Source organism: Elaeis guineensis, chromosome 14 (assembly GCF_000442705.2).
Source record: "Elaeis guineensis isolate ETL-2024a chromosome 14, EG11, whole genome shotgun sequence".
Classification (NCBI taxonomy): Eukaryota; Viridiplantae; Streptophyta; class Magnoliopsida; order Arecales; family Arecaceae; genus Elaeis; species Elaeis guineensis.
The window spans coordinates 66,594,656-66,610,262 of NC_026006.2; the positions used below are offsets into that span (position 1 = coordinate 66,594,656).

Here is a 15,607-nt window from a genome sequence, read left to right on the forward strand (position 1 = left end):
TGTGCGTCATCACGTATTCGATCCGAATATTGGGTTCGGAATGTGACATAAAGCAAACAAAGCGTCAGTGAGAAAAACAACAAGAGTAGGGTATTTTTGAAACATCAAATCAAAAACCGGAAGGGCATACGGTTCGGATACAATAGATTCGGACAAACCGGATGGCGAAAATGAGTGATACAAGAGGAACACGATAAACATGGCCACGCAGTCCCCTGTGATATGTCGAAGCCTACAACCTTGTGCCAGGGGCAGACTCCTCTTCTGCTTCCTTTTGATGCTGAGGTGCTGCACAGTGCCTGAAAGAGGAGAATACTCTTCATTTTGGATTTGTTTTGGATCCGAAATGTTAGCTTACAAAAGAACTGACCTGCTCTATCATCCGCCGATCCTCATGTGTGGGATGCCTGAAATGTGGGCCCAATACTCTCCTCCGATCTTGCATCTTCTCTCCAGTTGCGGACAGCCTCTTATCTCTAGCTCACTGAGGCTGGGGAGACGCTGTTGCAGTCCCCTAGGCAGTGAGATGAGGTTCGGGCATTCTAAAATAATCAATCTCTCGAGTGCTTTGAGGCCTTCCATCCCTTGAGGCAGAGAGGAGAGCTTTGGTAAATTTTTAATTTGAAGAGAATGGAGTGCTGTGAGGCCTTCCATCCCTTGAGGCAGAGAGGAGAGCTTTGGTAAATTATGAATTTCAAGTCTTCTGAGTTCTGTGAGGCCTTCCATCCCATGAGGCAGAGAGGAGAGATTTGGTAAATTATAAATTTTAAGAAATTTGAGTGCTGTGAGGCCTTCCATCCCTTGAGGCAAAGAGGAGAGCTTTGGTAAATTATAAATTTCAAGAAATTCGAGTGCTTGAGGCCTTCCATCCCTTGAGGCAGAGAAGAGAGCTTTGGTAAGTTATTAATTTCAAGAGACTGGAGTGCTGTGAGGCCTTCCATCCCTTGAGGCAGAGAGGAGAGCTCTGGTAAACTAAGAATTTGAAGACTCCTGAGTGCCGTGAGGCCTTCCATCCTTTGAGGCAGAGAGGAGAGCTTTGGTAAATCATAAATTGCAAGACTTTCGAGTGCTGTGAGGCGCCCTAAGCCTTCTGGCAGGGAGCTGATGTTATGGCAATGGTTAATCCGTAGATCCAGCAGCGATCTGGGAATCAGGTAGCGCTGTCGCTCCTTCACAAGCTGCAAGAGTGAGTTTTTTTGGAGCAGTGAGGTGATGCAACGAATCATGTGGAAAGTTGCCCCACTTTGGACAGCGATCGATGAAGAGCGTTTCAAGTGTCGTGAGGTGTTGCAGTTCCAGCACTGCTACGCCACCTGATGATGACGAGCAGCCAATGAAGTTCTTACAATTACTAATCTCTAGATATCTGAGGGAACTTAAGCATCGGATCATTTCAACCGGCAAGGAAATCAAACTACCACAGTTTCCAATCGTCAACCGCTGAAGAGAGTTGAAGTTCTCCCACCTCCTCCGAGTACCTAGGATAGTTGTTAACTTTGGACAAAACGAGATTGTTAAATCTTCAAGTTTAGGGAAGGATGGTCTTCCTTCTACTCCCGACCATTCCTCCAAATCATCCATGAGACGTAGCACAAATGTCCTCAGTGAAGGGAATACTACATCATGCTGGTCTCCTCCACCTGCTTTGCCATAGAAATCATCACCGCCAATGTGCTTCACAGAAGACAGAATTTCTATGTTTAATCTCGCAAGATGGGGGAGATGCCCAAGCTGTGGGACGTGCTCACATCTGGGGCAATTTTGCAAAGTGATTTCAACCAGATTCAACAGGAGCATCGATTGGCCCACTAACCATGTAGGAAGTCTTTTACCTGGGTAGCACGATATTCTCAACGACTTCAAGCCTTGGGGTGGTTGAAGGGCTTCCAGAACCTTCTCCGCATTCCCTTCTGTTAATTCATTAGATGGTCTACCATTCGACCAGCGCAAAATCAAATTGTGGAGATCCTGCTTGGAACCTGTATTGGCAGCTTCAGCTTCAGCTACACTCCTCACATTCTCAAGGCCATAAAGATCGAGCAACCCTCCGATGCGCAAGTCTTTCAGCTCTTTGATCCTTCCACTGCCAATCTCATTTCCAACTGGGTATGCTGTCAGCGTACGGAGGCACCTCAATTGCTCTATCCCTGAAGGCATGCTTAATAAGCTTCCACAATGGTGAAGATAAAGATGCTTGAGACTGCTCATCTTTGTAATGCCACTTGGTAGCAGACGAAGCCGCTTACAGTAGGAGAGGTTCAACGTCTGCAGATTCAGAAGGCTGGATGCAGCTTCAGGTAATGCAGTAATACCAGTTCCGGAGAGGTTCAACGTCTGCAGATTCAGAAGGCTGGATGTAGCTTCAGGTAACGTAGTAATAGCAGTTTCGGAGAGCCCAAGATATCTTAGATGCTTTAAATGCAGTGTTGAAATTGGAAAATCATGTATCCAAACTCCACTCAAGCCTAGTACCCGCAACTTGGTCTCTGCCCAATTGATATGGGAAAGATCAATCTCGCTCCGATCGCTCGTCCACAGCAGTGTCCGGAGCGTTTTAAATGTATGCACCTTTTCCGTCGTAGAAAGCTGCGGATCATCCATGATTATAGATAAATGCCGAACGGCTGTATTTGAAATGCTTTGAGGCTTATCAAGAATGTGGCATTCATTCCCCATAATGGATTGTGCAAGGTCATGAATCAGATCATGCATTCTGTATGTCTTTCTCGTGATCATCGTGGGGAATCTGTGAATTATCAAGTCTTGGAAGAAGGACCTTGACAATAGCTCTTGAAAATCTCATGGCCTTTCAATTCCATGTCCTGCTCTGGATCAGATGGAATGAATCCATTAGCCATCCACAACTGGATCAGCATCTCCTTGTCTATTTCATAATCCTTCGGAAATATGGCGCAATAAGCAAAGCATTGCTTCACATGACAAGGCAGGTGATTATAGCTCAACCTCAATGAAGAGAGGATCTTATCATCATTTAGTTTCCAAATTTCACTTTCCATCACTGATCTCCATTCCCTCACCTCCATCTTCGTGCGCATTAATCTCCCCAGCATCTTCGCCGCCAGGGGCAGGCCTCCGCACTTATCCGCAATGGCTTTTCCAATGTGTACCAGATTTGCGGACTTCTCCGCACCACCCTCAGAAAATGCGTTTCTTTCAAACAAGCTCCAGCATTCATCATCGGACAGAGGCTTCAGTTCATAAGCATCGAGTGTGCCGATAATAGATGAAACAACAGTAGTACTGCGGGTTGTCAGAATAACGCAACTTCCTTTGGCTCCAGTTGTTAGCAATTCTTTTAATTCTTCCCATGGATTCCAAACATCGTCTAGCACAAGCAGAAATCTCTTGCCACTGAGAACTTCTCTTAGCTTACGTTGTAAAGAATCCATATCAGAAACTTCATATTTGCCCTGAGTTGCCGATTCTATAATTGTCTTGACAATATTTTTGATATCAAAATCCTCAGACACGCAGACCCATATGCGCTGCTGGAAATGCTCTGCAACCGTTATTTCATTGTACACCAGCTGTGCTAGCGACGTCTTCCCGAGGCCACCGATCCCAAGTATTGGAAGGACCGAAACATCACTCCTGCCAGTCCGACTGATAAGCGATTCTACGATCTTTTTCTTATCTTCCTCTCTTCCAATGATGTTTGATTCATTTACAAAAGAGTGAGTTTCTGGTCTCTCTGTAATCAAATACCGCCTATCCACTGGACCAATTTCTGTCAGATGGAACTTAGATCTCTCCGCTGCAATCTTATCCAACCTCTTCACCATCTTTTTAATCTTATTGATCATTGTAATGCGAAATATGATAGGATTACGGAAAGAGAAGAAGTCCCATACCTTCCTCTTCATGCGATCTCGGATCTCCGCCCCCTGCCGCAGAACTTCATAGTTGAACTCGTCCAGGATGTCTTCAGCATCATAGGCTGCATCCTTGAGATCTGCCAACCATTTCTTCAGCGCTTCGTTCTTCACCTGCTTCTCCTCAGCATCCTGGAGGACAGCTTGAATGGTGGACAGCGTGCTCTCAAGCTTTTTCAGCTGCTTATAGACAGTGGAGCCCCACATCTTTCCATATTGACGAAGGATGCGGGACGTGGATTTCTCAAGCAAAACCTGCACCAATGCAGAGAGAATAACCTCCGCCATAGCTTCTTCACACGGTAGCCGGAGGGATTAAAGTTGGCGTGAGAAAGGCAGTCTTGTCCAAAGCTTTGGAGAAGATGGGGAAAGAGTGCGCGTTTATTGGTTCACTGACGGTTGAGAAAGAAGCGGAACCGCGGTCCCCTGTTCCGAGGTTGGTGGTCAATCTATTCCTTGCTTAGTCGACAAGATGATGGCAGCTTACAAATGGCCACACGGGATGAAAAAAAATATCAGGTGTCAATTTGATCTACCGGTTGGCGTGATCAATTAATCCATGATATCAGTATGGCATAATTATGATATAATAAATATATTCTATTTTTTAAAATATAAAAATATTAAAAAAATAAAAAAAATTTAGGCATGATAGCAATGGACAAACCAATATCATGCCATCTCTCTGAATTTTGCAAGCAAGCTTTGATAGTTGATTAGAAGGATCATCAACACCCAACTTGAAATAATTTTAAATATCATAATTAATCTTTTCTTTTTCTTTTGAAAGATTATCCATCACCATCTCTGATATTTCTTTTAGTAGGCAAATAGAAACTTTTTTGCATTTCATCATCTTTAAAACTATGCATACTTTGACCATATGGATTTCCATCATTAAAGATACCTCGCTTCTCTTGTGCTTTATCAATATTTTCTTGCAAGGATTGTGCTATTAAATTTTGGACATCCAAAAAAAAATTTAAATATTTTCCAACTTGACCTTTTATCCCAGCAAGATGTTGCTTCATTCGATTAAGACCTCCACCAGTAAGTGGCTTGCAACAAAAATCACAAATGAATATTTTCTTCTCTTGGTTATTTCGTACCTCAGTAATATATTTTCATGCTATATCTTTCTTTTGTCAAATTTCTTATGTTGATTATACTTGTACATCAGATGGAGTTAAGCATGAACCCTTAGCTTTCAGTTGGGTTCCATCGTCGCCACCACCATCACGAGCGGAGAAGGAACATTTTGAGATATTTGTAAACAGAAAGAGAGAGGATGCACCTTTAGGCTTTACATCCTACTATCCCAGAGAGCAGGGACTCAACGGTGCTTGGGCGGTGCTTGTCTGGTAGGCGACGACAACGAGTTTAGGGCTCTGGCAGTGGTGACGAGCAAAAGCCAAGGAGAAATAAAAAATCGAATACAGTTTCATGGATTAGGATTGTGGACGGAATATCCTAGCAGCCGCACTAATTATTTCTTTACTCGACCTGTGATCGATCAATTCATCACGGGCTAACTGGTTTATTGGGTCTTCACAATTTTTTACGGGCTAAAACTCTATTGGATCGTGCCTAAGCTTCGGATCGAAATTAAAAACGTTCCCCAATCCAATCGGTCGACCCGATCAGTCCGATCCAATTCTGAAAACATTGATTGTATTCTCTCCGCAAGAAGCCACTATAATAATTTATTTTATAATAAATTAATATATATTATTGATTAATTTATTTTGATTTTCATAACGTGTAGAATTAATTTAGTTTGTGAAAAAAAAATTACTGAAATATTTCTCTTACAAATTATTTTTTAAAATATAATATCTATAAAAATAATTTTGACATATTTGATTGATCATAAAAAAATATATATTAAATATTTATTTTTTAAAAAATTATATAAAATATTTATTATATTTTTAATTAAAAATTCTAAAGAGCCATGCTATCATCCATCTGAAGTATGGAAAAATCTCTATCTGATGGAGAGCTTCTCCTGGGTACTTCCGAGCCAAAAAGCTTTTCTTAAGAAATTGATTGTATTGTAATGCTGACCGTATATCTGTTTTTTTATTGGATGGTAGGATCATCTGAACACCCTTCAATGACCAAAGACCTTTGTTTCCCCTTTGTGTATTTATTTCTTCCGGTTTTCTTTTAATAAAAACTAGATGGCTTCTTTGTCTCCTTTTACATAAAAATTAAAAAGTACTCAAAGAAGCACACAATATTGCCATGCCTGTGACAAGTGGTAACAACTTGTAAAGTTTCACCCATTCAATGTAAAGTAATTGTGATACCCCACTCCTGTGCACAAATCTTGACGCAGCAAAAAGAAAACAAAATAAGTAAAAAGAGGATGAAGAGAGACTCCGTTGAGTCTTCTCTTTCGTGGACTCTCGATCGGAGTCAACAAATGACATTGGGGAGGAGTTGACTCTCCCCTCTTTCCCCTATTTAAAGGGCTAGGTCCCTTGTGAAGCCCCCATCGCTGGCCATCAGTCTTGGCAGAAAAAGTCCTCTTTCTTCTTCTGCTTTTTTCGAGAGTATCCGCTGAGTTTGCCAATTTTCCAACTAATCATTATCAGAAAAATTAGATAAGAAGCCATATTTCTTTGAGTTTCTATCTTTTTCCTCTTCCTTATCTTGAAAGCCTCGACTCCGGTTGGTAATCGCCAAATTTACCTTAAAAAACCCCTCTCTTATTTCAGATTGTATTCTACCCCTTCTTTTGGAGTTTTTTGGGTTGGTGGTCACCACCGACCGTCTGTTTGGGTTCCTTGGCTGCGCCAAACAGCACCAACTGCCGTCGGCCACTGCTGCACTGGCTATGTCCTCCGATCCTAGGAACAAAGGGACCTCATGGTCCCCTATTTTCCCAAAAAGCCGTAGGAAGAAAGGAAAAAACAAAAACAAAAACAGAAAAAGAAAAAGGAAAAGAAAAAAGAGAGAGGGAGTTTTTTTTCTTCCCTCTCTATGCTTTGAGCTCAAATTTTTCACTCTCTCTAAAAAATCTAATTTTCTCTCTCTAAAAGTTTATCTTCTCTCTTAAAAAAATTTATTTTCTCTCTCTAAAGGTATCTCTCTCTAGATTGTGTCTCTTCTAGGATTTTCTGGATATTATAAAGACTCTTTAGTTGCCTTTATAGATCCTGATGAAGGGATTTTGATCATTGACTATCAGGTAGTTTGTCAGTCCTCACTTTGATCAGATCGAACATCATAAAATTACATCATCAATTGCATCATAGTATCTTATCCTGATTTTTGATTTTGTAGTTGATTGATTTGATGTCTAGATTAGACCCATTGGATATTGGGTGCTACCGCATGGCCAGTCAATCCTAAGAAGAATTAAGATTTTTATTTTAAAAATAATTATGATTAGGCTTGATAAAAGTATGATTTTGGGTATTAGATTTGGAAAAAAAAATTTTTGAAGTTATATGGATTTATTGGAATATATGTGAGGTAAGTAATAATCTACCTTCTGTAGATCTTTCATTTATATAATATACTTTAAATACCGAATAAATCATTAATTGATTTATATGTGATTTACGAATCTCATAAAAAAAATTTTGAATGAAAATTAAACTTTTTGTACTATTATTATAACTATTTATTGATTTGAAATTGGTATATATATATATATATATATTTGATTTGATTATGAAATATATATTATTCTGTGAAAAATTTTTTGATACAAATCAGATTTAGACTTTCAGCCTAGCTATGCTTTGAAACATTATCAATTGGGGGTTATACATTGATACTCAGAGCTCATGACTCTATTTTTCAATCTAATCATAACATATAAGTATGATATTTGATCCAACCACAAGATATAAGTATAGTATTCTGACCCCATCATAGGATATAAGTATGATTTCTGACCCTGTCATATAGTATAAGTATGATATTCTAACTCCACGACAGGATATAAGTGTAGTACTTTAGTTTAGCCATAGATATAAGTATGATATTCTGATCCAGCCACAAGATATAAGTGGGTCATAGTGAAAGGTTGATGAATTAAGTGAAATTTATTATGAATCAGATTTTTGAATAAAATTGATTTTCAAAATCAAAAATATGATTATGTATATGAATATTTGAAAGATACTGATATTACTGAATTTATATTTTAAATATAAAATTAAATACATTATGTACTGATTAAAGATAAATTATATTTAATATTTGTAACCTATATTATTACATAAATTATCTAATCAAGGTATTCATTACTTACTGGACTGTTAGCTCATAATGAGTTTCTATTTTTTTTACAGATTCATGGGACTAGCTTGATTGAAGATTCGATATAGAAGATGAATTAAAGAAAGACTTTTATATTTTAATTTAGATTAGAATCTATTTGAATTTGATGTAAATTATGTAAAAATTATTTTATAAGATATTTGATTTAGTTATTTAAATAAAGTTAAATATTAATTATTTAAATTTTTATTCTGCTATTGCTTTATGATATCATGATAAAATGCTTTGCATACTTATGAAGAGAGTTCTTTATGAGTATGTGGTGGTTGCCATGACCTCCAGCTTATGATCTGAGATCAGAGGTATGACAGTAATGAATACGTAGTAGACTAGCTAGCCAATGCGGACTATCTTTGACATCAACCCTTTTATCACATGGGATGTTGATAAATCTTTTGAGCTTTCCAAACTAGAAGACCAACCTTGATAAGGACTACTCACCTGAATCTTAGTCTCCAATGATTGGATTAATTAATTGTTAGTTTAAGAATGTAAGCAACACACCATCCATTGGGAAAAATTATAATTTTGAACAATATTATCATAATTTTTTTTCTTTTTATGCAATTAAATGAGATATCATGAAGTAATAATAATCTCTATAATCAACTTCGATAATTAATAAGTAAAAATAATCAAGCAATCCACAAAAAAAAATATCATAATTTTGATGTAAATCTTTCGCTATTTAATAATGAGATTATTGCAGCTCTTCTCTAGATCAACTAGAGATTATACAAATATATCATCAAGAATAAATCTTGAGTAGATTCCACCAAACATATGGATACTTAAAATAATTAATAGAAAAAAAATTTTAAAGATTGAAACCATTCAATTTATGGCTCTTACTGTCACAAACAACATATTGAAATTTCATCAAAATTGAAATACAATCAACTATCTGATCATCTGACAAAGTAGCATCAAAATTCTTTTATTTTTCTTCCCCAGCCTATTTTATGCCTCCATCTCTGTTTTTCATGCCATACTCTGTTTCACTCGATCCCTATTTATTGCACCAAGCATTAAGGCCATATTTTTTTAATTTTAAAATATATGTGTGGGCCTTATACGATGAGAGATCATATAATAAATCTTCCTCCGACTCATGTGGGAGGTTCTACTAAGTCTATTTTCTCTCTGCAAACAACTAACTTTACATGGATAAGATTTTAGTCATCATATCCAACCTACTATTGTCGGTATGGATTTTCTCAAGATGCAGCAACTTCATCTCCAAAGTATTCCGAACCCAATGATATTTCACATCAATGTGTTTGTATCTCCAATGAAATATTGGGTTCTTGGAAAGATAGATAGTACTTTGGCTGTTACAATAAAGTATATACTTCCTTTATTCAAGGCTCAACTCTTATAGAAAATTTTTTATCCATAAAAATTCTTTGCAAGCTTCTATAACTATAATATACTCAGCCCTTATAGTAGATAAAGCAACACATTTTTGTAATATAGATTGCCATTCACTGCTCTCTTTGAAAAGTCATTAAATATCCCAATGTAGATTTTTTTGAATCTATATTACCAGCCATGTCTGCATGTGTGTACTCATCCAACATAGGTTTGCCTTTATCAAAAGATAAATAGATTATAAAAGTATCTTTGAGATACTTGAGGATCTATTTAACAGACATCCACTATTTTTTATCAAGATTAGAGAGAATTCGACTTATGACACTAACTATATGAGCAATATCAGATCGTATGCAAACCATGACATCCATCAAACTACCAACTATGGATGCATAATGAAATTTTTTTATTTTTCTCTTTTGTCTTCCTCACTTATAGCATATTTTTAAAACTTAACTTGAAGTGATCTATAGATGAAGAGCAAACAGATTTGGATTTGCTCATGTTGAACATTTATAGTATCTTTTTGATAAATCTCTCTTAAGATAACCAAAATTTTTTGCTCTTTCTATCACAAGTTATTCTCATGTCAAGAATTTGCTTAACCAATCTAAAGTCTTTCATGATAAAAGACTTGCTCAACTCTCTTTTCAAATTTTCAATCTTTTTAGCATCATGGCCAACAATCAGTATATCATCCATATAAAGTAAGAAAATAATAAAATATTTATCAAAATTTTTTTTATAAATACACAATGATCAGAAGTGATTTTGCTGTACCTACGATCTATCATAAAGAAATCAAACTTTTATATCATTGCCGAAATGATTGCTTGATTTCATATAAGCTCTTCTTTAATCTACATATATACAAGATGCTCTTTGTCTTCAACTATGAAACCATATAGCTGTTCTATATAAATTTTTTCTTCTCTAAGTTATCATAAAAAAAAGTTATTTTTATATCAAATCATTCAATCTCTAAATTCATACTTATAGCTAAATCAAAAATAACTCAAATTGAAGATATTGTGAGGACTCATGCAAGTGTGCATTTAGTTCTATATCGGTTATTCATTAAAAAGATCTTAGGTTGCATTTGATAGCTGATAATCTATCCAGATTGCTGATAATTTAAAGGAACCCCACCAGATTACCATATTCGGTATACTTTTTGGATTGATAATCTGAATTACCAGGTAATTCAGATTATCTCCCATGAGGTAATCTGGATTATCAGGTAATCCAGATTACATCCCATGAGATAATTGAATTATCAGGAGAGGGATGGCTATCTAGATTATCATGTATTTGGTAATCTTATAATAATTTTTTGGATAAAAATATCCTCAAAATTTAGACGATTTTCTTCCTCACGATAGACAGCAGAAAGAGGGGGGCCAAAACTGACACCCTCCTGCATAAAATCTGACAAGCAACAGTCCCAAAATTGATGAATCGATGGGCCATCATCTCCCAATCATCGGCCATCGGTAGCCATAGAAAGCAAGGGAAAAACGTCGGTCAAGGTGGGATCCGACGACTCCTCCTCTTCCTCCTTTTTTTCTTGTTTATTTGGTTAACCAGGTCATCGGCGAGTCACGTCCGATGCCACTGACTGCCGAGATGTTGCCGTCAGAGTCATCGCCATCTCTCCAAATGATGGCTTGCAGTCACTGCATGGAGAAAAAGGGCGACATGGTGTGGAGGAGCTGGCGGTCCCTTTCTCCTCTTTTTTTTTGTCTGATGTAAGGAAGAGGAAGATCTGACTCGACAGAGATTAAGCAATGCCAATCGCCGTCGACGGTGCTGTGCCGGACGATCGTGGGGGATGGGGTGCGAGGGATCGGTGGTGCGGATGAGGATGGCGGCATGGGTGGGTGAAAGTGACGATGGAGGCAGCTACGAAGGGCGCAGGGTGCGAGTTCGTTAGGAGGCCAGGGGATGGTGCAGGGGGTGGCACGGATGGACGAGGGGCCAGGGGTGGTGTCAGAGACACGACTATTAGGGGGCCGAGGGTGGAGCAGCTGGGGGTTAGGGGGTTGTGGCATGTGGGGGAAGGAGAAAGAAAGAAAATAATAATAATAATAATAATAATATAATATAATATATATTATATATATAAATATATTATATATTATATATATATAATATATTTATGTTCTTTTATTTTGAAATATTAAAAATTTTGTGTATGAGATGTGATTTTTAATAAATTTAATTTAAGAATATTTTAAAAATTTGATGTTATATTATCAGTAATCTGATTGTTATACCAAACATGTCAATCAGCATTCTCAGTAATTTTGCTGTAACACTATCTGTGTATACCAAACATAGTAATCAACACTACTGATAATCTATCCAAATTGTAGATAATTCAGATTAGCAGATAATCCAGATTACCACTGCCTGACAATGTACCAAATGCAATCTTAGGTACTTATACAGGACTAAAGAACCCAGATAATATCTTTTGGCTAGTCTTTTTGGATGAGATTTTAGATTGTTATAAATGATATTAGAGTAATTAATATGATATTAGAGTATTAGTCGATGAATTATGACATATAGAATCACACATGAGTATAGGTGGGTAGACATTAGGGACATGGAGATGATAACTTATATTGATTGTGACATAATATAGAAACTTAGATTTGGCACAAGTATATTGATGGATTTGAATCAAAGTGCACAATGAAAGCATAGTAGTCCAAATTATTTTCAAATTAATCTGAATACTAATTTGATTTGGAAGATTTTATGATGAAAGATTCAATTTTGAAATTAGAGGATGACTATGATTTTAGAAAAAAATAATCTGAATTTTTTAGGACTTCAACAAGAAAAAATTTCAAAGATAAAATTTTTTTTAGAAGAAAAGAAAGTAACACCCCAATCAGAAATAAAGACCTATTGCACAAATCTCAAAACACTAAAAAAAATTAAAACAAAAAAGAAACTAGAGAAGACTCTTGCTGGAAGTCTTCTTCCCGAATGACTCCTAAATGAAGTTGGAAATCCTCCACAGAGAGGAGTGGAACTCCTCCCCTCAGCCCTATTTAAAGAGAAGAGGGATTCCTCTTCCTCACATCATGAATCGAGGCCAAATTTGAGGAAGATCATCGAAGTTTTCCCTCTTCTTCCTTTTCTCAAGCTCATCATGTTTCATCCCAATAGTTGTCGGAAAAGCATGTAGGAAGTTGACAATTGCTGATTAATCTTCCTCCCATTCTTCCTTGATCGTTGATTCATGGATTCCAGCCAAACATCGTCAGATTTCTTCTTGAAAAGCCGAGCCTCCCATTTTCCCTGATTTTCTTATGATTTTCCATGTCTTTTGCTCATTTTTTAGCCATATTGCCATCGGTTGCCGCCACCATTTGGAAGCCTTCCATCATTGATCCTCTAGCCATGGCTGCCTTTGTCAGTAGAGCTTGCCTTCGTGTTGAGGAAAGGAGGGGAGAAATCCCTGATTTTAAGAAACCATGGGAAGAAAAATATGAAGAACAGGATGCAGATCCTCTATTCTGTGAAAGAAAAAAAAAGGAAAAAAAAAGAAAAAAAGAAGAGAGATAAAGTTTCTCTCTCTTCCCTCTTTCTCTCTCCCTTTTCTGACCTTACATCTCCACTTTATCTCTCTAAATTCTCTCTATTTCTCTCTCTAAAAGTTAACCTCTCTCTTCAGAAATGTCTCGCTTGTAAGGTTAATCCATAAAAAAAAAATTCAATGATTTTGATCGAGCTTAGTGAAGAATTCTGATTTACAATCATTGGACAGTGTGCCAGCACCTATCTAAGCCGAATCGGATACTATCAGATTTGATCTATTTGATCTCTATAGAACAATTATATCTTCATCTGATCTTGATTAAATAAAATTAGTTGATTCAAATGACCTCTGATTGTCGAGCCTAGTACCAGCCTCCACCAGGACTCTTATCAAATATCACTGCTTTGATATCCTTGATTTTTGTTGAGCTACTTATATCTTAGTATGATCTTTAATCAGATAAAGTTAGATGAGCAATCGATCAGATGTTAGATGCGACTATCTATAATCATATCTTTTTAATTATTCTAATTCTTTTGATTATTAGACTAAATTCTATATAAGAGTATAATCATCATGACAAGAAGATATCTAGCAGTGAGATATTGCAGTTGATTTATAAATTAAGATTTAAAAAAAATATAAAATTATATGAATTTGTTGAGTATGTGTGAAGTAAACAATACTTCACTTTTTCTAAATTGATCGGCAAAATTATTAAATATTTTTATATTGAATTATATCTGATTTATGAATCTAATGTATGGTATTTTGAATTACTGAATATACTCTTTTTTGATATGTCAAGTAATTTATGAACAATCGTATTAAATTCTTTATGGATTGTATTGATTATTTCGATGTCGCCTGACTTGTGACTTTTTGAATTGAAATATAAAAAAATATTTTGAATTGAGATGAATTTTGACTCACAGTCTGACTATGTTTCGAACCCATTAATGGGGGTTAAATATTGGTACTTCGATATCCTACAGTGGAAGGTTGTGCATGGTATTTGATACCCTTCTAGTAAGGTTGTGCGCTAGTCTTTAATATCTATCAGTTGTGATTCTAACTGGTACTTTGATACCTTGTCAGTGAGAATTATGTGCTGTACTTTGATACTCTGACATTGGAGATTATGCAGTGGCACTTTGATTTAGTTTATGGTTGTCGAGATAAATCAGATATTTTGAAAGAAATCAGTTTATAAATTTGAAAATAATTTTGAAAAGACTGAATTTGCATGGATCTTATTTGATTAGTATTACATATTTTGAATTAATGCATCTTGCATGTATATTATTACTGAATTTATCTAGTTAAAGTATGCGTTGCTTACTGGACTGTCTAGCTCATTACTCTATGTTTTACTATTTTTATAAATATAAAGTCTAGCTTGACTCGAGGATTCGATATAGAAGAGCAAATTACAGACAGACTTTGATATTTTTATTTTAAACTTAGATCTATTGATGTTAATGAAAATTATGAAATTTTATTTTACAGACATTTGACTTAGTTATTGAAATAAAGTTGAATATTAATTATTTAAATTTTTTCCATTATTGCTTTACAATATTATGATAAGATGCCTTACATGCTCATGGAGAGACTTCTTCATAAATATGCAGTGGTTGCCATGACTCCTAACTCATGATCTCAGATCAGGAGCATACAATTAAAATGATATAGAGCCAACCCAACCCATAACCATGTGAACTACAGGGCACTACAGTATGAGTTCATTGGGCTGATCATGAGCCGATCATGGTGTTTGTGAATGAAAGTATGATTTAGACTCTTAGCTTAGCGAAGATATTATGGCTTAAAAAGAAAAGTATGTGAAGACCTGTGCGGCATTTATTTAGTCCCACATCGATTATTCGCTAAAAAGATCTTCAGTACCTATACAAGGTCAAAAATCTAAATAATATCTTCTGACTAGCCTTTTTGGGTGAGGTGTTGTTACAAATATTTAGACCACAAGTGAGAAAATTTTTTTAAAACCAATATCCTTTTTTTGACCAAATCCTTCGCAACCAATGTGCCTTGTACCTTGGCTATGAGCTTTTTTATTCAATTTTCAATTCAAACATCCACTTATTTTGATGTTCTCTTCTTGAAAAAATGATCAAATCACTTTTACTGGAAAACGTGAGCGAGCCAGTGAAGTTCTAGGTCTGATACATACTGATGTATGTAGACCAATAAACACTAGTGCCAGAGGTGGATATTATTATTTCATTATATTTACAGATGACCTATCGAGGTATGGGCTCATCTACCTAATGACACATAAGTCAGAATCATTTGAAATATTCAAATAATTCCATAATGAAGTAGAGAAACAAACTGAAAAGAGTATTAAAATCTTTGATCCGATCGAGAGGAGAATACCTCTCCAATGAGTTTCTGACATACTTAGAAGAGAATGGATTCTCTCACAATGACCTCTCTTAGAACACTACAGTATAATGGTGTA

General features: G+C 36.2%; 1 protein-coding gene across 1 annotated transcript; it reads right to left on the minus strand.

Annotated features, from left to right (window-relative positions):
- Positions 1-1,119: 1,119 nt before the first annotated feature.
- On the minus strand, positions 1,120-4,254 carry LOC105057052 (disease resistance protein RGA2-like). The gene is given in 2 exon segments (XM_010939492.2): positions 1,120-2,792; positions 2,795-4,254. Coding segments are annotated over 2 exon segments (3,060 nt in total). The 5' UTR covers positions 4,182-4,254.
- Positions 4,255-15,607: the final 11,353 nt, after the last annotated feature.